Source organism: Pecten maximus, chromosome 7, assembly GCF_902652985.1.
Source record: "Pecten maximus chromosome 7, xPecMax1.1, whole genome shotgun sequence".
NCBI classification, from domain to species: domain Eukaryota; kingdom Metazoa; phylum Mollusca; class Bivalvia; order Pectinida; family Pectinidae; genus Pecten; species Pecten maximus.
This window is the reverse complement of record NC_047021.1, coordinates 34050004-34074668: the sequence shown is the minus strand read 5'-3', so window position 1 is coordinate 34074668 and position 24665 is coordinate 34050004. Positions and strand designations below refer to the sequence as shown.

Below are 24665 nucleotides of genomic sequence, written 5' to 3'. Positions count from 1 at the left end.
CAAAACGGAAACGGACTAGGAACAACAACATAATAATGACTGCTCCCTTAGAAGCGGAAGTGATATCGTCCCACTTACTAAGAAGTATTGACGAAGGGAACATCTATTGCTGAACTTAATACATATCTACATGGCACTGGACATTCGCTAGTTCCGGAAAGAAGGAACAAAATGTAAGATCAGTTAATATGAAATAACGGTGTGAACATGGAAGCTTTGTTTTTGAAGACATTGTAACAAGAAAGATATGGGAGGGGAATGACAACATGGTGTGTTATGATCAGATGATCATGGGCTGATCATGCACTATCACGAGACGATCACTAATATTTAAACCAACTTATGTACAGCTATTCTATGTCATGTTTATCGAAATAGTGTATTATTCTCGTTAACTTATATTATATTTCTCAAATGAAGAAAAATCATTAAATATTAGGACAGAAATATTTCTCAAATGAAGAAAAATCATTAAATATTAGGTATGTCCTTCCAATTTGTATACTTTTTATTTGCAGTTAACCTACAAACTTGGTGTAACATATAAGGAATCTAGATGCCAGGAGTCATGTCGTTACAGTCGTGCAATGTTCCGGGAATCCCCCCAGACTTACGCCGCGACGAAACTGTTCACCAGATAGCCGACTCTTTAGATTATCTTGACAAGGTTGCCAGTGAAATCTTCCAAAGAATCAACACCAGAGTGAACGATCATCGTACAAGACTTCAGAAAGTAAATGATCGACTTAGTTTAGCTCAGGCCAAAGTAGATAAAATCAAGGGAAGTAACAAAGCTACGAAAGTCTTCGCCCCGTCTAAATATCCCGCTGCTGCAACTACAGAAGAACATCAGATGTTGTTCCCCACTAGCTCCACCAATGGGATCTCCCATGTTAAACGGCCACACTATCATGTTCAGCAGAAACATAAGACTCTTGATGACAAAGCTCTCAAGGACAAGCTGCAGTTCTACATGGTCCACCTCAATATCAAGAAGAAGGAGGGAGAAAAACAACAGGAGGGACTCGGAGGACTTCCAAAGTCTGTGGAGTCCGTCAGTTCGCTGCTGCTCTTCAACACATCAGAAAACTTGTACGTGATATCTTTCACAGTTTTGTATTATTTTGTTAATTTTTGAGTAGTGAAAGTGGGGTTTGGGTTTTGAGTGTTGAATTGACGGTAGTTTGGAATTGGTGATGAGATTCTTACTATACATGTTGGCTTTGGAAGAATTGGCGATGGGCTTCTTATACATATATATTCTAAGTATATTACATAAAGATCTACATTATTATTATGGCTCATTGATGGTTATCAAAATATTCTAATATCACATACATTTTGGGTAAGAAATCATTATACTGGCAATCTGCTTTTGAGCAATTCTTTCAGTATATAGTAGTATTTATATAATAACATGGGACTTATTTAAAGAAACAAAGTTATTTTCACTGATAGAAATTGAAGAAAATGCATATAACGCCATAGAAGTGATAAAATAGGCTATTTAGATGATATTCATGAAAACTTCCTGCATATTGAAAAAAATAAGACAACAGAAGATAGATCATCACCACCCAAATGTAGGCAAAACAGTGGATGATTGTAAAAAAAAAAAAGGTGTTTTTAGATCTTTCTAGACATACCACATTTCCATGTCTTAGCTTTCAGTACTTTGATTTGATTTTAGATCTACCAAATCTAATTGATGATAATTTATACCTAGGTATAAGAAGTATGTGATGCTGGATCCCCTTGGGGTGGTGACAAAGACAAGGACTGCTATTGAGGAGGAGGAAGAACTAGCTGAAGCACCTCTCACAATCGCTCAGCGAGAAGAATTGCAGCGCCAACAAGCTGACAGCTACTTCTATATCCCCCACATCGGGGATGTACCTGAAATTGCTGTCCCTTCATCGTTACCTGACCTTCCAGGTGAGTACTGTCTCCTTATTCTAGTCAGATGACCACTTAGAATTTTAAAGATGAAGATGAAAAAGATTGTATATGGGATTTTTAAATGTCGGATGAAGAATATTTTGACACGATGTATTGTATTTATAACTATTTGCCTATTACAGGTGTTGCCGATGACTTGTGCTACATTGCGGATCAGATTCCCTCTATAGCACCGTCAGTTATGGGAGGAAATATGCCAGATCTTCCATCGGTTATACCAGAGGCTGAGGTCCCAAATGTTACAGATATGGCAGCACCCCCAGGAGACAGTGCTCCTCCACCCCCACCCCCACCCCCAGCTGGGCCCCCACCACCAGCACCACCTCCTCCTCCTGGGCCTCCAGCTCCCCCTCCTCCAGGGGCACCTCCCCCACCTCCACCTCCTCCTCCACCTGCAGAGGCCCCCACAGGTCCACCCACTGCGGTCCCCGAGGGAGTCCCAGAAGTAGTGGCTGATGCTGGTGACGGCCGCTCCAGTCTCATGGATGCCATTAGGAAAGCAGGTGGGTCAGGGAAGGCAGGGCTGAAAAGCGGAAAAGATAGAAAGGTAGAGAAAAAGAAGAAGCAAAAGGAAGAGAAGGAAGACAAGGGAGGAGGAGGTGGTGGAGGAGGAGGAGGCGACCTTATGTCTGACCTCTTCAGCAGGCTCCAGATGAGGCGGAAGGGTATCTCCGGTGAAAAGACATCCGGAGGTGGGGACAAGTCCAGTGGTAATGATTCTAAATCAGGTGGTAGTGGTGGAGCTATGGATAAAATATCTTCTATGATCCCTCCACCTCCCAAACCACAGGGGGAAGACACGGAGGAACACGATGATGATGATGATGATTGGGATGATTAAGAACCCAACCCACTCTAAAATCAAAATGTGCAACAATTCATTGTAGACCATGATAGGTCAACATTAGACAAAAAAAACCTCTTTGGGATATGTTTAAAATATTCTTGGCAAGTCATGATCACTTATCATGTATTAGTTCACTTTTTATAGTTTCATTTGATTTTCATTTCCATTTCATTGATTATGGCGCAAAATAGCAAAAAAATCTATAACTTGATTGAAAAATACAAGAAAATTGTTTCAAACTTTTGTCATTCTTATATACATTAATTGTTTATCCCACTTTTCACCCAATACTTATGCATCCTGTGCAACAAGTTGAACAATCATTTTAAGACAAACATTCACCATGCGTGAAGATGAACAAAAACTTCTGTATTTATCCAGCAATGGAGCCTGGTAATAAGCCAACCCACATCTATTGTGGTTGGTAGAAGTGCTACACACATATACATATACATGTATTTCATTTTTCTGCAATTAGCCTATCCCTAGCTTGTATCAAAGTTTATTTATTGGTCCCCTGTGCTTATTACTGGATAAAAATAAAGTAAGAATGATTTTGTATGAAAGTGTATGAACCTGATGATGCTTAATGTAGCATAAAACTGTGACTGTACTGTGTATATGAACTATCTGTATGTGTATGGGACCAAACATGGCTGGCTGAATCCTAGCCACAGACATGACGAAGACCAGTATGGACATTATATCATGTGATACTTTACAGGTTGTTACTGGAACTATTATTTCCACTGTTAGTCTTGTCTAAAAGTTTACGATGTGATTTATATGGTCTGTTTATAAGGCTGCAGTCACAATCTCTCTAAAACTTTCTTTTTGATGTGCAATCTTGAGTAAGGTAATTCTCCACCATGGAGTCGAGGTAGACCAGAGTGGAATTATGCCAATGGATTGTGGAACTTGTCATTCTCCACGCGACCTGTAGTGTAATATTTATATGAACAACTAATGACATTTTCCAACAGTATCGGGGTCTGTAGAATCTGAATGATTCCGACTATCTGCTTTGATATATTATAGGTAGTGGATGAAGTCATCCTCTACTCACTGTATCATTCGGCCAATAGAATCATGGATAGAGCTACACAAATAGTGGAAATGTGACACCTACTCCTGTAGCCAATTAATGTTTTCCAAAGTAATTATATATTAGGAGGGATTTGATCAGGTAAAAATTCTACGTACATAATGTTGATAATTATATTATAACTATGTAATGAGTGTTTACATACGAATTAAAAGTTTGTTGTATGTTGTATTGAAGCATTGTTATTGATTCTATTTGATTATTACCAAAGTTTATGGAGATAAATATCATCTACAGAAATAGAAATAAAAAATATTTATATTTATATGTGTCTTTGTGTTGATGTCTTGTTTACTGTCAATATTTAGTAAATAGATTTAAACTGATATTTCTATGTTTCCACAGTATCATATTTGACATGTTTTCCTTGTGACAAGACCTTGCCAATGGTACTACATTTGAGGGCCTACTGACCTTGATCTTGACCTTTGACCTACATGTACTTTAAAAAAAAGTAATTCTAAAAGGGAAGTGCCATGCCCCACCCTAAATTTCCTGACCCAAGACAGTTTTTAGCTCACCTGGTCTAAAGGACCAAGGTGAGTTTATGCCATACCGTGGTGTCCGTCCGTCAACAATTGACTTCTTCATAACCACAGATCGGAATTTGACCAAATTCGGTCAAAAGCATCCCTATGGGGTGGGGACTCAAAATTGTACAAATGGTGGGGCTGACCCCCTGGGGTCTTAGGAGCGGGGCCAAAAGGGGTCAATTTGGCTAAATTGATATAAACGACTTCTCCTCTGAAACTAAGCAATGGATATCGCTCATATTCGCCTGGTAGCATCTCATTGGGGTTAGGGATTCAAAATTGTACAAATGGTGGGGCTGACCCCCAAGGGGGCTGAGGGGCGGGGCCAAAAGGGATTAATTTGGCTGAATTGACATTTTTTAGAATTACAATAAAACCAATGTTCATGTACCCATATACAATGCTTATGATATATTGACATAGCAATACCAGTGACAAATACAGTTCTTGTTTCATATCTCAATAAACCAGGTGAGCGATACAGGCCCTCTGGGCCTCTTGCGAGGTGTTATTGTGTTTAGAGGAATTAAACAATGAAGTCTAGATATGTAACACACACTCTCTCTCTCTCTCTAGAGGTGTATACCAAGTTTTGTTAAAATCGGGGTAGTACTTTAGGAGGAGTTGTCCGGACAAGCCTCAACCAATGAGAAGCCGGCGGCCATTTTGAAAAATGGTTTTTCGAGAAAAAAATGTAAGATGCACAACTTCATGTTATACTGATCATGTATACCAAGTTTAGTTAAAATCGGAGTAGTACTTTATAAGGAGTTGTCCGAACAACTGTTACGTGACAGACAGATGGACCACGGACGCCACGGTATGGCATAAGCTCACTTAGTGAGCTAATAATCATCTATTGGTCGTAGGCTCTGCAAACACCTATATTGGTAACTTGTAGCATCAGCCATCATCTAAAGGTGGTTTTTTAGCTCACCTGGACCGAAGGTCCGGTGAGCTTATGCCATGGCGCAGCGTCCGTCGTCCGTCCGTCGTCCGTCGTCCGTCGTTCGTCCGTCAACATTTGCTTCAAATCGCTACTAGTCATAAAGTTCTTATTGGATTTTGACCAAATTTGGCCAGAAACATCCTTGGCAGAATGGGAACAGATTTTGCATAAATGGTGACTCTGACCCCTGAGGGGCCAAAGGGGCGGGGCCCAATAGGGGAAATAGAGGTAATTCCTTTAAATCGCTACTTGTCATAAAGTTATGAATGGATTTCAACCCAATTTGGTCAGAAACATCCTTGGGGGAAGGGGAAGAGATTTTGCATAATTGGTGGCTCTGACCCCCAAGGGGCCAAAGGGGCGGGGCCCAATAGGGGAAATAGAGGTAATTCCTTTAAATCACTACTAGTCATAAAGTTATGAATGGATTTGAACCCAATTTGGTCAGAAACATCCTTGGGGGAAGGGGAACAGATTTTGCATAAATGGTGATTCTGACCCCCGAGGGGCCAAAGGGGCAGGGCCAAATATCGGAATTAGAGGTAATTCCTCTAAATCTCTACTAGTCATAAAGTTATGAATGGATTTGAACCCAATTTGGTCAGAAACATCCTTGGGGGAAGGGGAAAAGATTTTGCATAAATGGTGGCTTTGACCCCCGAGGGGCCAAAGGGGCGGGGCCCAATAGGGGAAATTAAGGTAATTCCTTTAAATCGCTACTTGTCATCAAGTTATGAATGGATTTCAACCCAATTTGGTCAGAAATATCCTTGGGGGAAGGGGAAGAGATTTTGCATAAATGGTGGCTCTGACCCCCGAGGGGCCAAAGTGGCGGGGCCCAATAGGGGTAATAGAGGTAATTCCTTTAAATCACTACTAGTCATAAAGTTATGAATGGATTTGAACCCAATTTGGTCAGAAACATCCTTGGGGGAAGGGGAAAAGATTTTGCATAAATGGTGGCTCTGACCCCAAAGGGACCAAAGGGGCGGGGCCCAATAGGGGAAATTAAGATAATTCCTTTAAATCGCTACTTGTCATAAAGTTATGAATGGATTTGAACCCAATTTGGTCAGAAACATCCTTGGCAGAAGGGGAACAGATTTTGCATAAATGGTGATTCTGAACCCCGAGGGGCTAAAGGGGCGGGGCCAAAAATGGGAAATAGAGGTTATTCCTCTAAATCTCTACTAGTCATAAAGTTATGAATGGATTTGAACCCAATTTGGTCAGAAACATCCTTGGGGGAAGAGGAAGAGATTTTGCATAATTGGTGGCTCTGACCCCCAAGGGGCCAAAGGGGCGGGGCCCAATAGGGGAAATAGAGGTAATTCCTTTAAATCACTACTAGTCATAAAGTTATGAATGGATTTGAACCCAATTTGGTCAGAAACATCCTTGGGGGAAGGGGAACAGATTTTGCATAAATGGTGATTCTGACCCCCGAGGGGCCAAAGGGGCAGGGCCAAATATCGGAATTAGAGGTAATTCCTCTAAATCTCTACTAGTCATAAAGTTATGAATGGATTTGAACCCAATTTGGTCAGAAACATCCTTGGGGGAAGGGGAAAAGATTTTGCATAAATGGTGGCTTTGACCCCCGAGGGGCCAAAGGGGCGGGGCCCAATAGGGGAAATTAAGGTAATTCCTTTAAATCGCTACTTGTCATCAAGTTATGAATGGATTTCAACCCAATTTGGTCAGAAATATCCTTGGGGGAAGGGGAAGAGATTTTGCATAAATGGTGGCTCTGACCCCCGAGGGGCCAAAGTGGCGGGGCCCAATAGGGGTAATAGAGGTAATTCCTTTAAATCACTACTAGTCATAAAGTTATGAATGGATTTGAACCCAATTTGGTCAGAAACATCCTTGGGGGAAGGGGAAAAGATTTTGCATAAATGGTGGCTCTGACCTTCGAGGGGCCAAAGGGGCGGGGCCCAATAGGGGAAATTAAGATAATTCCTTTAAATTGCTACTTGTCAGAAAAGTTATGAATGGATTTTAACCCAATTTGGTCAGAAACATCCTTGGCAGAAGGGGAACAGATTTTGCATAAATGGTGACTCTGACCTTCGAGGGGCCAAAGGGGCGGGGCCCAATAGGGGTAATAGAGGTAATTCATTTAAATCACTACTAGTCATAAAGTTATGAATGGATTTGAACCCAATTTGGTCAGAAACATCCTTGGGGGAAGGGGAAAAGATTTTGCATAAATGGTGGCTCTAACCCCAAAGGGACCAAAGGGGCGGGGCCCAATAGGGGAAATTAAGGTAATTCCTTTAAATCGCTACTTGTCATAAAGTTATGAATGGATTTGAACCCAATTTGGTCAGAGATATCTTTGGGGGAAGGGGAACAGATTTTGCATGAATGGTGGCTCTGACCCCAAAGGGGCTAAAGGGGCGGGGCCAAATATGGGAAATAGAGGTAATTTCTCTAAATCGCTACTAGTCATAAAGTTATGAATGGATTTGAACCCAACTTGGTCAGAAACATCCTTGGGGGAAGGGGAAAAGATTTTGCATAAATGGTGGCTCTGACCCCCGAGGGGCAAAAGGGGCAGGGCTCAATAGGGGAAATAAAGGTAATTCCTTTAAATCACTACTAGTCATAAAGTTATGAATGGATTTGAACCAAATTTTGTCAGAAATATCCTTGGGGGAAGGGGAACAGATTTTGCATAAAAAGTGATTCTGACCCCCGAGGGGCCAAAGGGGCGGGGCCCAATAGGGGTAATAGAGGTAATTCCTCTAAATCTCTACTTGTCATAAAGTTATGAATGGATTTGAACCCAATTTGGTCAGAAACATCCTTGGGGGAAGGGGAAGAGGTTTTGCATAAATAGTGATTCTGACCCCCGAGGGGCCAAAGGGGCGGGGCCCAATAGGGGTAATAGAGGTAATTCCTTTAAATCACTACTAGTCATAAAGTTATGAATGGATTTGAACCCAATTTGGTCAGAAATATCCTTGGGGAAAGGGGAACAGATTTTGAATAAATGGTGATTCTGACCCCCGAGGGGCCAAAGGGGCGGGGCCAAATATGGGAAATAGAGGTAATTCCTCTAAATCTCTACTAGTCATAAAGTTGTGAAGGGATTTGAACCCAATTTGGTCAGAAACATCCTTGGGGGAAGGGGAACAGATTTTGCATAAATGGTGGCTCTGACCCTAAAGGGGCCAAAAGGGCGGGGCCCAGTGGGGGAAATAGAGGTAATTCCTTTGAATCGCTACTAGTCATCAAGTTATGAATGGATTTGAACCCAATTTGGTCTGAAACAGGGGAACAGATTTTGCATAAATGGTGACTCGAGCTAGATCTGACCCCCGAATGGCCAAAGGGGCGGGCCCAATAGGTGAAATAGAGGTAATTCCTACTAGTCATAAAGTGATGAATGCATGTTCTATAAACAATTCTTGAGGTCTTTCAGTCCTTAGAGAGTCTGGACTTCATTAATCTTTAAAGCAGTTCGGATTCCCACACTATAACCATATATAGCATTGTTAGAGTTTTACAAATAAAACAATTTGAATATGAACATTATTTCGACATTTGGTCTAATCCAACCAGGTGAGCGATACAGGCCCCATGGGCCTCTTGTTTATCTCACCTGGCCCGAAGGGCCGGTGAGCTTATGGCATGGCGCGGCATCCGTCAACTTTTCCTTTAAATCGCTACTAGTCCTAAACGACTCGGTGGATTTTGACCAAATTTGGTCTGAAGCATCCTTGGGTGAAGCGGAACCAATTTTGTATAAACAGTGGGTCTGGCCCCCCCCAGGGGCCTTAGGGGCGGGGCCCAATAGGGGAAATATAGCAAATTCTTTAAAATCCTTCTTCTTCTGTAGAAATGAAGGGATTTGATTCATATTTGGTCTGAAGCATCCTTGGGTAAAGGGGAACCAATTTTGTATAAACAATGGGTCTGGCCCCCCAGGGGCCCGGGTGGTGGGGCCCAATAGGGGAATATAGCATATTCTTTAAAATCCTTCTTCTTCTGCAGGAATAAAGGGATTTGATCCATGTTTGGTCTGAAGCAACCTTGGGTGAAGGGGAACCAATTTTGTATAAACAGTGGGTCTGGCCTCCCAGGGGCCTGAGGGATGGGGCCCAATAGGGGAAATATGGCAAATTCTTTGAAATCCTTCTTCTTCTGTAGGAATAAAGGGATTTTATCCATATTCTTTAAAATCCTTCTTCTTCTGCAGGAATAAAGGGATTTGATCCATGTTTGGTCTGAAGCAACCTTGGGTGAAGGGAAACCAATTTTGTTTAAACGGTTGGTCTGCCCCCCCCCCCCCCCCCCCCCAGGGGCCTGAGGGGTGGAGCCCAATAGGGGAAATAGGGGAAGATTAGTCTTTAAATTGCTACTAGTCATAAAGTTTTTAATGGATTTTGACCAGATTCTGTCAGGAACATCCTTTGGGGAAGGGGAACAGAGTTTGTATAAATTTTTACTATGAACCCCCAGGGGCCTGAGGGGCGGGGCCAAATAGGGGAAATAGAGATTAGTCTTTAAATTGCTACTAGTCATAAAGTTTTTAATGGATTTTAACTAGATTTGGTCAGGAACATCCTTGGGGGAAGGGGAACAGAGTTTGTATAAATTTTTATTCTCAACCCCCAGGGGCCTGAGGGGTGGGGCCAAATAGGGAAATAGGGATTAATCCTTTAAATCGCTACTAGTCATAAAGTTATGAATGAATTTTCACCAAATTTGGTCAGGAACATCCTTGGGGGAAGGGGAACAGAGTTTGTATAAATTTTTACTCTGTACCCCTAGGGGCCTGAGGGGCGGGGCCAAATAGGGGAAATAGAGGGCAGGGCCAAATAGGGGAAATAGAGATTAGTCTTTTAATCGCTACTAGTCATAAAGTTTTAAATGGATTTTAACAAAATGTGGTCAGGAATATCCATGGGAGAAGGGGAACTGAGTTTGTATAAATTTTTACTCTGAACCCCCAGGGGACTGAGGAGTTGGGTCCGATAGGGAAAATAGGGGTTAATCCTTTAAATCGCTATTAATCATAAAGTTACAAATGGATTTTAACTAAATTTGGTCAGGAACATCCTTGGGGGAAGGGGGAAAGACTTTGTATAAATATTGACTCAGACCCTTCAGGGGCCTGAGGGTGGGGCCAGATAGGGGAAATAGAGATTAGTCTTTAAATTGCTACTTATCATAAAGTTTTAAATGGATTTTAACCAAATTTGGTCAGGAACATCCTTGGGAGAAGGGGAACCGAATTTGTATAAATTTTTACTCTGAACCCCCAGGGGCATTAGGGGTGGGGCCCAATAGGGAAAATAGGGGTTTATCCTTTAAATCGCTACTTATCATAAAGTTTTAAATGGATTTTAACCAAATTTGGTCAGGAACATCCTTGGGAGAAGGGGAACCGAATTTGTATAAATTTTTACTCTGAACCCCCAGGGGCATTAGGGGTGGGGCCCAATAGGGAAAATAGGGGTGTATACTTTAAATCCCTATTTATCATAAAGTTATGAATGGATTTGAACCAAATTTTCCAGACTATCCTTGGGGGAAGGGGGAAAGAGAGTTTATATAAATATTGACTCTGACCCCCAAGGGGCTTGAAGGGTGGGGCCAAATAGGGGAAATAGAAATTTGTCTTTATATCGCTACTAGTCATAAAGTTTTAAATGGATTTGAACCCAATTTGGTCAGAAACATCCTTGGTGAAAGGGGAACAGATTTTGCATAAATGGTAGCCCTCCATCCCATAACTATGTATAGCATATCGCTGGACATTGAAGGATAAACACAATTCTTATGTAAAAATAGGCCCAAGGGTCTTTCCCCACCCTAAGGGAATTAGTTTCTTTAAACACAATTATGTTGTAAAAATAATCCGTAGGGTATTTCAGTCCCTTAGAGAGTATGAGTATTAACAAATTGAACATGAACATTATTTTGACGTTTGGTCAAATCCAACCAGGTGAGCGATACAGGCCCCATGGGCCTCTTGTTTTATTACAAATTATCGCAAGGGACTTTTAAATTTTCTCGTGCATCGACTAAAAAATAAATCCAACAGGGAATTCAAGTGATTTACAGTATTCTCTGAGAAATAGGAGATTTCTCACACCCGAATAAAGCAGAATCAAGTAATCTTTATAGATGGAAGGGTCTTGAGATGCTTTACCAAAATTGTGAATTCAATGACTCGTCTTGGATTTTAGACAGTTTTATCGCTACTTCTTGAACAAGATCTTGGCGCCTACCATATCTAATGATGTAATAATACCAAATTCATCTGTTGGTCGATTAGACTTTGAAAGTGAATAGCCTAAACTAGTGTGTCAAAGCTTGAAAATGGCACTAACAGTTGTCCAAATCCAAGATGGTAACCTGTCAGCCATTTTGCTTTTAAAAAAAATCGCGATAACAAGCTTAAGGTGCTAAAATCCTAGATGGTCATTTTTTATCCTAATCAGAATTGAAAGGGACAGCTTCATTAAAATTGTTTCACAGGTTTCACAAGTTTAGTTGTCCAGACAACAGACAGGGTGATTCCAGCTAGTATAATACACCTAATTAAACTTCATTGATGGGGTATAATTAAAATTCAAATACAGCAAGTCTTTCAATGTTCTCAATCCTTAACAATGCACAGTTCATCTGTTAAAAAAATGAATTTTCTTATACATAACTCTTCCTTATTTGCAAGAATTATCTACTCTCTAGGTAATTATTAGGTCAATCATGAAAAATACTCTGTTAAACAGTATAGCAAACTGCTATGCATTAAATTTGAAGTTAAATACAAGAACTCTCTATATGCAACAAGATCACTGAGGGATCTTGACACCATCATTGAATGACCTTTATTGGATCTTTGTTAGACTAATCTTTTCTCTTAAACTACATTTTTCTTCTTCCTCTTAATCATTTGAAAACAAGAGGAACCTACCTATCAAATCCAAGAAAGATCCAAGTACTCTCTTTCAGCTTACTATTTGTGTATTGGCCATTTTGAGGTTTACTGGCCAAATAGTGGCCAAGGGGAAACCTTCATGTGAAATTTGAGCAAGATCCACGAAGAATTCTCAGGGAAACAGAGATGACAAACTTCAACTGACAAAATTCAACATGGCCACCAGGCACCTGTCAGCCATCTTGTTTCCAGATCAGTCTCAAAATAATACATACAAAACAAAGGACCAACAGGAGCCTATACCAGGTACATTGTATATGAAATTTGGGAAAGATCCATGAACAACTCTCTGAGAAATAATGATAAACTTCAACTCTCTGCAAAATTAAAAATGGTGGTGTGTCTGCCATCTTGCTTTCTGACCAATTGTAAACAGCATTCTGTGGTTTGCTCTGGGGATGACGGAGACAACTGGTGGACCCGCTCAATGTTTCTGAGTGTACATCAAATTCATCACCCTCAGATGACATTAGATGATGAGAAATTGGTTCTGGAACAGCTGAAGATGAAACTCAGCTCTGAGACAGTCCACTCAATGCGTCTGAATACATGGACACAAAAGAATGAGGAATATGTCACAGAACTCTGAACGTGTCTTTGCCAAAGCACCTGAACTTTACTGAGGACAACACCATACTTACATATTTTCTTATTTATTCATTTTTTTTCACCAAATCTTTTCAAATTACATTATATAATTCCTCCAAAGTAACAAACAAAAAATATCTGGGGTAAGGTGAAGTAAAGTGCCCCACAGAACACTAAATTTCCTTACCCAAGACATGTTTTTGTGTGTTGATGTGTTAAGAGGAATGAAAGGAGGTAATCTAAAAAAGATTTGGCATGGCCATGGTAAAGTGAAGTGCCATGCCCTACCAAAAATTTCCTTACCCCAGACATTTTTTGTGTGCCATGGGCTTCACTTTACCATAATGACCACGGTTCACTTTACCATAATGACCACGGTTCACTTTACCATAATGACCACGGTTCACTTTACCATAATGACCACGGTTCACTTTACCATAATGACCACGGTTCACTTTACCATAATGACCACGGTTCACTTTACCATAATGACCACGGTTCACTTTACCATACTACACCGGTACACCAGTACAGCTGTGTTCACATTTTCCAGAGCTCTATATACAACTTTAGTATATAAGTCTCTGCCTTTTCTCGCCATAATTCCAAAACTATTTTGAAGCCGACACACGTTGTATCTTTGCAATTTTGTTTACCAAACAACTTTTTTCCCAACCAAGAGCACATAGTAAATTGGGATAAGAGTTTCCTCATTAATATGAAAGTTGAACTCAGTATCATACTTGTTGACCATCTTTATTTTTTCTCATTAAGATGAGTGTTCACCAAAAATGACACTCCATATCTCAGTTTTCTACCTAGCACCATTGAATACAACTTGTACATACATGTACTAAACAATATTAAATAAAACATTATAAAACAGATTTCACTAAAGCTATTATCATAATAAATCATACAGTTGTTGGACCAACTACAGTATAATAAAACAAAGGAGGGAATGATACAGCTTTGTATAGGATGGGATAGATGAGTGTAGGCTTCTTTCATTTTCTCTTTAACATTTTCTATTAAAAAGTGTTTTTTCTATATTTTCCTGTTTCTTTCTGCGGAGTTGATCCACAGGTGCCCGCCTCATTTGTCAATATCTATGATTGTATATTAGGTGTTTGACAGATGAGGCGAGCTGCCTGTGGTTGATCATTCCACAGGCGTCTGCATCTGGTTAGTAATTATAGAAAAAAAATATTAACCCCTACTTCTACTAACCATATGAAGACGCCCGTGATAATTCAAAAGATAATTTTTTTGTCAATGAATTTCAAGTTCACTACAATTTATATATTTTTAGAACACATAACATGCTAAACATGCACTCCCTCTCTTTCTGATTCCTCCTACACCCAACCCCTTTTCTGGCCCCTTCAACACACGTACCCCACACCCCCCAACCCCAACCCCAACCCCACCCCTTTCTCCAAAACCCTCCCTACATGTATTTGTATAACTTAAAAAAAAAATAAAAATCAAGTTACATATCATTCCTATAGATTTTATAGTAACAAAATTATGTGTTGGAAACAATAAGAACATATTTTAGCCTGTCAGTATGTCACATAAAACTGCACAGTCTTGTATATCAGATATATTACTAGAAATCTAAAACATTTGCATAGCAATTTTGATTTTAGAAACACGAGCTGCCATAAAGATAAGACAAACAGTACCAAACTATACTGTTGTGTATTTAGTTATATTTATCTAAGGTAAATTTACATAAAACATGAATTGCGTGCATAAGTCCTCTTAAATCTGGATTTCCTCATACAATACTAATTCTAAGGTATAAAGGTATACAGAATATTAGATAGATTTCTGTTTAGATACAAGATGATTAAATATCAAATCATCTCCAAATGTATAAATTTACATTTTTTAAATATTTTATAAATCACTTTATGTTGGTGACAAATCATCTCCAAATGTATAAATTTACATTTTTTAAATCTTTTATAAATCACTTTATGTTGGTGACAATTCTACTAACATCACAAATTACTATAGCTGACATCACAACCGTACATACATATTGTAGGTTAATTCAATATTTCACAAATTATATCAAACTTGTTCTATCAAATCATTTGCATCACTAACATTATTCTTTGCTCTGAAGAGGTAAATTGTAGAAATAAATATACATGTACTTTCTCTAAATCAAAAACTGTAGATATGTGCTTTCCAACCTAATAATGAGTGGATTCACAACATTTGTATTAAATATTAAAATTAATGTACAGTGCCATTTCTTTATACTGCCACCTTTTGTTCAATTAAACTGATCACTTTATGTACTAGCTGTTATCTTTTACCCAGTGGGTGACAATCCTTATAACGAAAACATCACAAATTTGTCCAGCAAACTTTGTCGCAAGGTCATTATACAATGAAACCTGACTTTACCGACCACTGACTTCAACGACATCCTGTATCATCTGACCATGTCCAGAAAAAACGGTGATAAGCTCCATTGACACTGCTGATACTGACTTCACCACCGAAACACTGTCATATACGACACAATCTTGGTCCCATAGAGCGTCGATAAACTGCCAACTTTTGTAAGCAGCAATATAGAGAGGTTTTATTGTTTAAAATATCAGCCATCAAATCTACCACTGATGGTAATTATCTATAAATGTACCAAGTTTTTACACAGCTATTGTTATGAAATTCCGTCCATAACGGCACTCCAGATGACTCTGCTCAAACATATACATATGGACTGTATGTGTAGTGTTAGGATGTCTTTGGTTTGATTTGTTTGTACTCCTTCTTCCTTTTGGGAGAATATTCTAAAAGCTTGGCATATCTTTTCAGAAGTTTTTCCCAATAACATGAAATATCCTCCATTTCCAGATGATCCCATATAAATTTTCGTCCTCTGTAAAAAAAAAAAAAAACCCATTAAATATAGGTAAGTTTCATTATTTATAAATACAAGAGGCCCATGGGCCTTAATGGTCACCTGAGTTTTGAAATAATTAATTTAAGTCAACCCTTTTTGGCCCCACCCATGGGGTCAGTCGTGATCAGGACCAACATGTGTATACCATCAAGCTGTCATCCCATCCCTGATAATGTTAAGAAAGTTAGAATTAATTCCAATAGAAATCAAAACAAATGATAGTCAAAAATGTGATTTCCCCATATAAACTATAGTAAAGTGTAACTCCACCGAACAGTCAAGGCAAATATGTGCATACCATGAAGCTGTCATCCAAAGCTGATAATGTTAACAAAGCTAGAATGAATTCCCCAGGTTCATGTCCGAGTTAGGTTGTTAAACGCCATGTTGATCACTCTAATCTATTGTTAAAATCTAGTAATAGTGTGATCCGAAGGTACTACAGGTGAGTGTTCTAATCAGAAATTGTCTTTTTGTCCTACAGTTAATTAGGATCCAATCATAATGTGACATGAATTTGAAGTTACCTGTAAGCAAAATTTTACAAATGACCTTCGATTGACATCTGTCAACTAGAATTTAAATTAATAGGAAGTAGCTTAGTCTGTTGCAACAAAAAATTTTCAAAAAAGCTGTCTGAACACCAGAGCCTTTCTTTGTTTTACTGGTATATATATATAAGAGAATATAGATGTGGCACATTTGTTTAAGCTGTGGGTATTTCTGGCTTGGCGATTAGGTGTGGTAGATCATGATTTTGATGCCCGGTCAGCACACAGGTCTTCCTTTGTTTTCTTCAACTTACCTTTCAGCTATTCCTTGTACAACAGCATCATTCTGTCTGGCAAACTCCAACAAATCTCTGTGGTAGAACAAAACAGATCAGGATTTGGAGACGTTTTTATAGTGGAATTGTGATATAAGGGTATTTCTTCATGAATTACTTCATCAAGATAAGATAATAAAACAAAAGTATATGATAATAATACATTTATATTAAGATAAAGTTTTTATCTGATAGGTTTGTGAATTCTTCATTACTTGGGAGGTAGTACAAGTCTGTAAAGAAATCAAGACCCTGTCAACAGGTTATCAGACATTGGCCATATCTTGTCTGATCAGCACATGACTATGGACCTATGATCTTAGAAATGGGATGTTGAAGAGACTTACATGTAACAGAATTGGACATTGGGTCAGATCCTATGTGTATGTGTATCTGACTAATTGCTGGACATGTTATATTAGATACAGTATACGGTTTAGGGTGGCATTAAAGAGGATACTTACTGGACATCGGTCAGATCCTGTCTGACCGGTATATAATGGACCCATGGTTTCAGAGCAGGGTAAAAAAACTCCAGCCATTCGTCACCAACATGAAATACAACCGAATCACAGAGAAAGAGATGCTTCAGTCGAAAACTGGCTGCAACTCCTCGAAAATTAAACAGGTATCTGCAAAAAATATCAGAAAATAAATTGTGCTGTTTATATATTTTAACATAATGTCACATTCACCAACACTTTCTATCAATGATATCCTCAAAAACTTTTTAATTAAATATATGTACAGCTTAACACAGTACAAACACAGTCCCATCATTTTGTACAAACTATTGACAAAAAAAAAGTTGAAATGAAATGGAGCACAATACAAAAACATGTAGTTTCTTTAAATAGCATCTCTAAGTCGAGAAATTTTGTTTGGTCTATAGGAAGAGATGCCTCGTAAATATAATGTAAAAAATGTGGATTACAACTTTTTTCCAATCAAGAGGTTAGCTGTTTAATTCCTGGTCTATAACCCAATCATAAAAATTTGGATTGGAAATATGCTTTTTTTTTCTTTTTTCCCCAAATTTTCTTTTCAGTAGCCATTGATCATTCATACAAATTTGGGCAGATAAATTCTTTAACTTAATCATATTGTATATTAGCATTCCTGCTTAAAAATGAATATTCATATCAAGTAACTTGCTGAATAAACAATTTTCTTATAGAAATTAAATCTTAACACATTTAATTATTGTCAAATTCTGCCACTAACAATGGTTTGAAATTTGTTGAAATTATTCTTTTGTATTTAGCCTTTCCTTCTGTCCTGAGATCATGAAATGATTAAAGTTTCACGATCTGTAACAATAAAATAAAAAAACTTACTTATATTGACAATGATCCTCTAAACGTACTTCTTTAGCTGGATCCTCGCCCAACGTGTCCTGTTGGAGGAAAACACAATATTTCATAATTGAGGACGTTCGAATTATCAATATATTTAAATTTGATATTCTGATATACATGTACTAGTGCTTTATTACAGCAACATATATGTAGCTGTTTCAAAATGGTTAACAAATTATCATCTGTGGTTTCCAGGCCTTTAGCCTGGGACTCGAACTTGCCATCTTTTAATCACCAGCCAAGTGTACCACCAGCAGACCACCGTGCATTTGAAGATTTGTTTTATGTTGTAACAAATAATATGTTCTTCAGCAAACCCTGTATCTCAATTGACGCTATTCATTTTTATCAGACTGACAGACATTTTGAACAGAATGGTCTAGCTGGGTTATCTATAAAAAACAAAAATTCTCTTTGTGACAACTCACCTCCTTGGAGCGCCATGACTGGTTCTTTGTATATTGGGCATCCACTAAGTCTGGACGTTTCCGAGACAAGAGTACAAGTGGATCTCGCTCTGCACTGGTACGAGATCCCCGGAAATAGCCTTTGTCCAGTTTAACTGTCCATGGCCACTTTTTCGCTTCCCTACAAGCAAAGCCGAACGAACACCACAGTTATTTATATAATAATGTACATCCTAAAAATTGTTCTATTCTTTAATGCACCATATTTCATTCTATAACTTTGTTACCAAATTAAATCGCGATAGGCCTAGGGACCAAATCATAAACTTTATAAAGTAGAGGGTGAGCTTATTGTCGGACAAGTAAATATTGGCTATTACAGGCATTTTGTTCATTTGCATTCTTATTCCACTACATACATTTTGTATCTTTGTACTGGTAGTACAATAACAGGTCATTTATATTGAATTTCTTACATCTACCTGTGATTTTGTAAAGTTATACTTAAATCTCTTTACATCACTTCACTCTGGAATAACTGCAAACCTTGGAATAATTTCTCGTTGTTCGTCCCAGCGTCCCAGTCCTGTTGGATAAATCGGCCAGACAGCTGGGCCTCCCTCCCAGAAAGTCCAGGCGGGGTACATAATATCCCAATGTTCAGTCATCTAGGGAATGTCAAAATATTCAAATATTTTATGAATTGACTTAAGACTTTGAAGTAAAATACACAACTTTGATTATTCCTGTTAGATAAATCGCGTTTAGTTTTACAGGTTCAGAGAGCAATACTTTTTGTATGAATATTTCACTGTTGCATGTACACATTTAAAACATTTTTCATTATTTCCAGAACCACCCTACAAAGTGATTTTTTCTTTTCTGTCTCGATCAGTTCAACAAGTTGGGAGAGCTTTTTTTTTCTTTTTTCTTTTAAATTCTGAAAATCATCACAAATCTGAAATACAGTGGGAACAATGAATTTTTCTCCTTAATTGTCCATTTTTTTTCACACAACGCTGTAAAAAAAGCAAATTCAGTTGGGTTGTAAGTATTGAGGTCAACTGAATATGACCCCTTACTCACCAACATCAGATCTTCAAAACACATAGTGTATAATGATGATCTGTGTTTTAGTCAGATTGCTGTATGATGAGCCGTCACATACATACCACTTTACTGAAGGATAAGATCGGTATAGGTGGAGCATGTCTGGATGACTGGGGCCAATCTCTCACGTTTATCAACATCTCCATGTCAGGTAATTTTTTAATAATGAGGAGGATAAAATGTTCCACGCCTGAACACCTGTCAATAAAACAAAATATGTAGAGTGAATTGTCGTTAATGACACTCAGTAAAATCAAACTTTCTGTTTACATTATTCATAGGAAGGTATCTTTATATATTTTTTTTTCCATTTTCGAAAGCCTCAGAAGTATGCACAATGTTTTAGCAACGTTTCTTCTAAACTAAAGAGGAAAATCAACATGTTTTATACAATAATATGTATCTCATGAACTATATGTCATCAACCAGCTGTAATGTATGTAGAATGAAAATTATATTGAATGGAAACATGCCTTCATGATTTACTTCTCTTCTTTGAGATTTTCTTAATTTCATTTTTATTGTTTTAATGTTATATATATGATCATCAAAATGGGCTGGCACTTCAAAGGTGCAAAAACTTGTTGGTTTTTCTTGTTTTTGTTTTTGTAAATAAGGGTTGGAACATACAAAGTTCATGGAATCTCTTCTGCCATTCTATTTAAAAAGACAGAATACAATTACCATGGCAGATTTGTTTTACCTGTTAGGAAACATGCATTTGTCTTCACGGTAAAGTTTATGGTTGATGATCTGGTAGTGCACCCCCCGGTCTATAGATTTAGTGATCATGTCCTTCGTAATTCCACCAGGTTTTTCTTCCCATACTCGGAGGTCATTACTAATCACCCTACAAATACACAATACTTCATCAAATAGGAACAACATCGGAGGTCATTACTGATCACGCTACAAATACACAATACTTCATCACATAGGAACAACATCGGAGGTCATTACTGATCACCCTACAAATACACAATACTTCATCACATAGGAACAACATCGGAGGACGGAGGTCATTACTAATCACCCTACAAATACACAATACTTCATCACATAGGAACAACATCGGAGGTCATTACTAATCACCCTACAAATACACAATACTTCATCACATAGGAACAACATCGGAGGTCATTACTAATCACCCTACAAATACACAATACTTCATCACATAGGAACAACATCGGAGGTCATTACTAATCACCCTACAAATACACAATACTTCATCACATAGGAACAACATCGGAGGTCATTACTAATCACGCTGAAAATACAAAATACTTCATCACATAGGAACAACATCGGAGGTCATTACTAATCACCCTACAAATACACAATACTTCATCACATAGGAACAACATCGGAGGTCATTACTGATCACGCTGAAAATACAAAATACTTCATCACATAGGAACAACATCGGAGGTCATTACTAATCACGCTACAAATACACAATACTTCATCACATAGGAACAACATCGCATTTGGTGAGCATTGTACATGGACTAGAATTGACCACAGTCCAAACGCTTTTAAAGATACAGGTACAATGTATAAGAACACAACAAGTAATTACAGGTACCTAAATCTTGTTTTTAACAAACATTTTCATTGGTATTCCATCTATCAAGTTATTAACTGAAAATTATGAAAAACACATTTTGATGATGTCATACACAAATGATGATTTTTTTTTTATAAAAGAACACATTGTTTTTAGACAATCTGAGTGACTGCATGTCTAGTAGATCTGCTGCTTCATGTTATTATACCGGGGTATAGTACTGTCTATCCGAATAACTAACTTGGCAATAAGACTGACATGGCCATGACTTAGTCTAAATTAAATATGATGTTTTTTGATATTAATGAATCTTAATCAACTTTAAAATGCTCTTTCCCATCGACATGATAATTAAGGAATAAAGGTAATAGACATTGCAAATATTTACCACTTTAGACAAAATGTCAAAATGAATAAATCAATTTCATTATGGACTTTGATTTCTTACCTTAACATTGTAATTTACAAAACTGAGTTAATTAATACATATGTACTTTAAATACCATGCTTTACAAGCATAAGAGTGTTAATAACAGACAATTTGAATACTAATGGTTGCTGGTTTTCTTTCTCACCATATTACAATCTTAAATGAGAATGATTTTAATACTCACTCTTGGTGACATGAACAGATATCTGAACTACATTCTGTGTGATCTGCCACAGCCTTATCAATCTTTTTCAGATACTTCTTCCATTTCACATTAGATGCTGTAACGATATAACATTATTCTCAATGACAGAGTGAGTTATCTCCCTTCCATCAAATTACATTTCTTTGTGTGTTTATTTTACAATTGCATGTATACATTGGCTTTTGCAACATATTAAAAAAGATGTGTGTTAACCAGTTAACCAATGCAACAGCCTACCAAATTACAATCGCAAAAAAATAATGTTTGACCAACTGACCAATCAGTACTTTAAAAAATCTGTTGGTTCAGTATCACTGAGAAACAGAAAAAGTTTGATGTATGTCACAAACATTGGTTAAAAGGTACAACAATGGTGGGTACAGTACCTGCTTCTGAAAGTTATAAAAGAAATCCAAAAAAGCTGCCAACATATCATTATTTTGGCATGTTACAATAGACTGAAAAGTCATAAGGGTCCTGTTTACTTGAACTGTAATACAGATATGACTGGGCTTACCACCTGAGACACGATTTTATTTAAAAAAACAATGCACCATTCGGTGGTTGATGTACATATGATGAATTTATTGGTATCACATTTAGCAATCGCCAAATTAACACAGAATTTTGGTTTAACTCCAGAAGTAAATGAATGAAATATGATTGTTAAAAGTAGCATACATGTATATGAGTGCAAATGCAGACTACTATAACTGACAGAAGTTCAGTCTTTGGAAAGCTGTACAGTTGCATTAATTAATAACATATAATTGTAAAATATTTATCCTGTTTATTACGATGCGGTCATGCTGGCTTCGAGATAATAGTGATATGTACTCAGTACTCACAAAATTTGATCAAAGTTTAAAAACTAATGTAATCGGTATAACCATGTAAACAACTCTAATGGGAAGCGCGCCGGTGAAAAATCGAACGGTGCGACACTTACATTGCGTATACTTATTATCATCAATTTTCTGCTGTGGTTCTGAGGTACAGCTCTCTCCTCCTGTGTCTTCTGTCGCCTGACACATCTCGTCAGACATACAGGGTGACATAAACAACATACAGGTAACCCATACACATATCGAGAAGGCATACAGTCGCATCTTTCCGGAAGTAGATCAATTTTTCCTTTTTCACAGAAGAGCTCTGATGGGAGAGTTCATTATTTTGGTATAAATTACGTATACTGTCTGGAAAAGAATAAATAAAACTCAATCAAATCATTTACGAAAACAAAATACGCAAACAAATGAATAAGTGAGTAAATCAACAAAAAAATAAATAAATAAGACAAAGCTAAAGCACATTAACATAAATCACACCTGTAAGTGTATATACATCTAGCACGAGTTTCCTCTGGCCCTGACACTGAAGGCCGTTTTCGTTTTTGCGGTCCAAATTAACGGTTCGTCCAGTTAGACCCGTGTTGTTTGTTTATGAAATAAAGACGGACCTTGTAATTCTATATTGTTTTCAGACGAGCCTTGACAAAGACTTCCATAGCTTGTATTAACATTTGAAGGTCCGTCAAGATATGTTTAAAATATTACATTTAAAAAACGAACAGGCCCCCATGTCTTGCCTCCTCCTCCGATTCTTTCTCATCTAGCTACGATAAATATCAAACCATGTAGAAAAAAATGTTTTTTAGAAACATGTAGTTGATAGAACAATAAAGGAAAACGATTCAGAAATGTATGCTGTAATAATTTTTACCAGGTAACCAGCCAGCGTTCGTACCTTTTAGTTAATTATGATACCGACATATTCGAATAGGTGATATCACTGATTGAATAGGTGATATCACCAAATGGGAATAATAGTAAAACGGCGCCCCATATGTATCCGCCTATTCTTAGGTCCGCCTCACCGTCAATAGTCTACGCGTTTTCGCCACTCGTCTACTATCCTTGCCTGAGTTTCCTTTGGCCCTGATACCATATGTCTGGTGTAGGGCTACTCCAATGATTTTGGTTTGCTTTTGGTTTAACGCCCTATTAACAACGTTAACCATGGTCATTTAAGGACGTGCCAGGTTTTGGAGGTGGAGGAAAGCCGATGTGTCCAGAGAAAAACCACCGGCCTACGGTCAGTACCTGGCAACTGGCTCACGTAGGTTTCGAACTCGCAACCCTGATCTAGAGGTGGAGGGCTAGTGATAAAGTGTCGGGACACCTTATAACCACTCGGCCTACAATGATATTAGAGGTTAAAATGACAGGAAACTTTTGCATATGGTGACAGGCTGTCATGTGACGTCGTAATATCCACCGATGTAATCAGGTGGAATAAGACCTCATATACGTATAGGAGTAGGGCCAGAGGAAACTCGGGCTACTACTATCCATGTTTTTATTTAACGGACATAGCATCGGTAAAAAGTCCCAAATCAACAAAAATACTGACACAACGAAACCAAAATTCAAACTCAATATCGATTAAACGAGGACAAAATATGAATAAAAACATATAAAGAGAATAAGACCAGGTGTTCTGGAAGAGTAAACGTCTTCTGATTCATCGTCGGCACCCGATCTAGGTCAAATCCGGGATCGGTCACAAGTTAAAGTAGGTGGTGACGACGGAATCACCAGACAATCAACATTTACGTATCAGACATGTATGACGTCACGTTGCATAAAGAAATAGAATATTTCCAAATGGGATCATTATGTCTATCAAAAACCTTTCCCTTGGCCTTCAGCAGCCAGACATACCTCTTAATCCGTATATCAGCTCCGTTATGAATAAAAGACTAAAACATTGGGGAACTAACACTACTCCTTGAGGCACTCCCCCTACATCAACCAAACTGTGTTTACCACGTTTACCATGCCTACAAGTACATTTGTACCTTGCATTTGAGACATCATAAAAAAAAAAAA

At 38.1% G+C, this 24665-nt stretch overlaps 2 protein-coding genes across 2 annotated transcripts; one reads left to right on the top strand and one right to left on the bottom strand.

The window, feature by feature from the left end:
* The first annotated feature begins 3 nt into the window (after nt 1-3).
* Nucleotides 4-4176, top strand: LOC117330663 (WASH complex subunit 1-like). Its single transcript, XM_033889099.1, has 4 exons — nt 4-173; nt 519-1092; nt 1727-1935; nt 2082-4176. Exons 2-4 carry the CDS (start codon nt 557-559, stop codon nt 2798-2800), a joined length of 1464 nt encoding a protein of 487 aa, XP_033744990.1. The 5' UTR covers nt 4-173; nt 519-556; the 3' UTR covers nt 2801-4176.
* A 10208-nt stretch (nt 4177-14384) lies between these two features.
* LOC117330662 (protein O-glucosyltransferase 1-like) lies at nt 14385-22903 on the bottom strand. The gene is made up of 10 exons (XM_033889098.1): nt 22724-22903; nt 21754-21850; nt 20273-20419; nt 19632-19767; nt 19006-19127; nt 18481-18640; nt 18032-18090; nt 17159-17326; nt 16674-16730; nt 14385-15844 (listed from the first exon to the last, which is right to left on the bottom strand). The coding sequence occupies exons 1-10, from the start codon at nt 22881-22883 to the stop codon at nt 15700-15702; spliced, it is 1251 nt and encodes a 416-aa protein (XP_033744989.1). The 5' UTR covers nt 22884-22903; the 3' UTR covers nt 14385-15699.
* Between the last annotated feature and the right edge of the window lie 1762 nt (nt 22904-24665).

Excerpts from the sequence above, each read along its gene's own strand:
- LOC117330663 (XM_033889099.1), top strand. The coding sequence starts at position 557 with ATGCCAGGAGTCATGTCGTTACAGTCGTGCAATGTTCCGGGAATCCCC. Across the intron at positions 1,093-1,726 it reads TTCAACACATCAGAAAACTT|GTATAAGAAGTATGTGATGC; the intron begins GTACGTGATATC and ends ATTTATACCTAG. Across the intron at positions 1,936-2,081 it reads ATCGTTACCTGACCTTCCAG|GTGTTGCCGATGACTTGTGC; the intron begins GTGAGTACTGTC and ends TGCCTATTACAG.
- LOC117330662 (XM_033889098.1), bottom strand. The coding sequence starts at position 22,883 with ATGCGACTGTATGCCTTCTCGATATGTGTATGGGTTACCTGTATGTTG. Across the intron at positions 19,768-20,272 it reads AAATGCATGTTTCCTAACAG|GTGTTCAGGCGTGGAACATT; the intron begins GTAAAACAAATC and ends TTTTATTGACAG. Across the intron at positions 19,128-19,631 it reads TCTTATCCTTCAGTAAAGTG|ATGACTGAACATTGGGATAT; the intron begins GTATGTATGTGA and ends GACATTCCCTAG.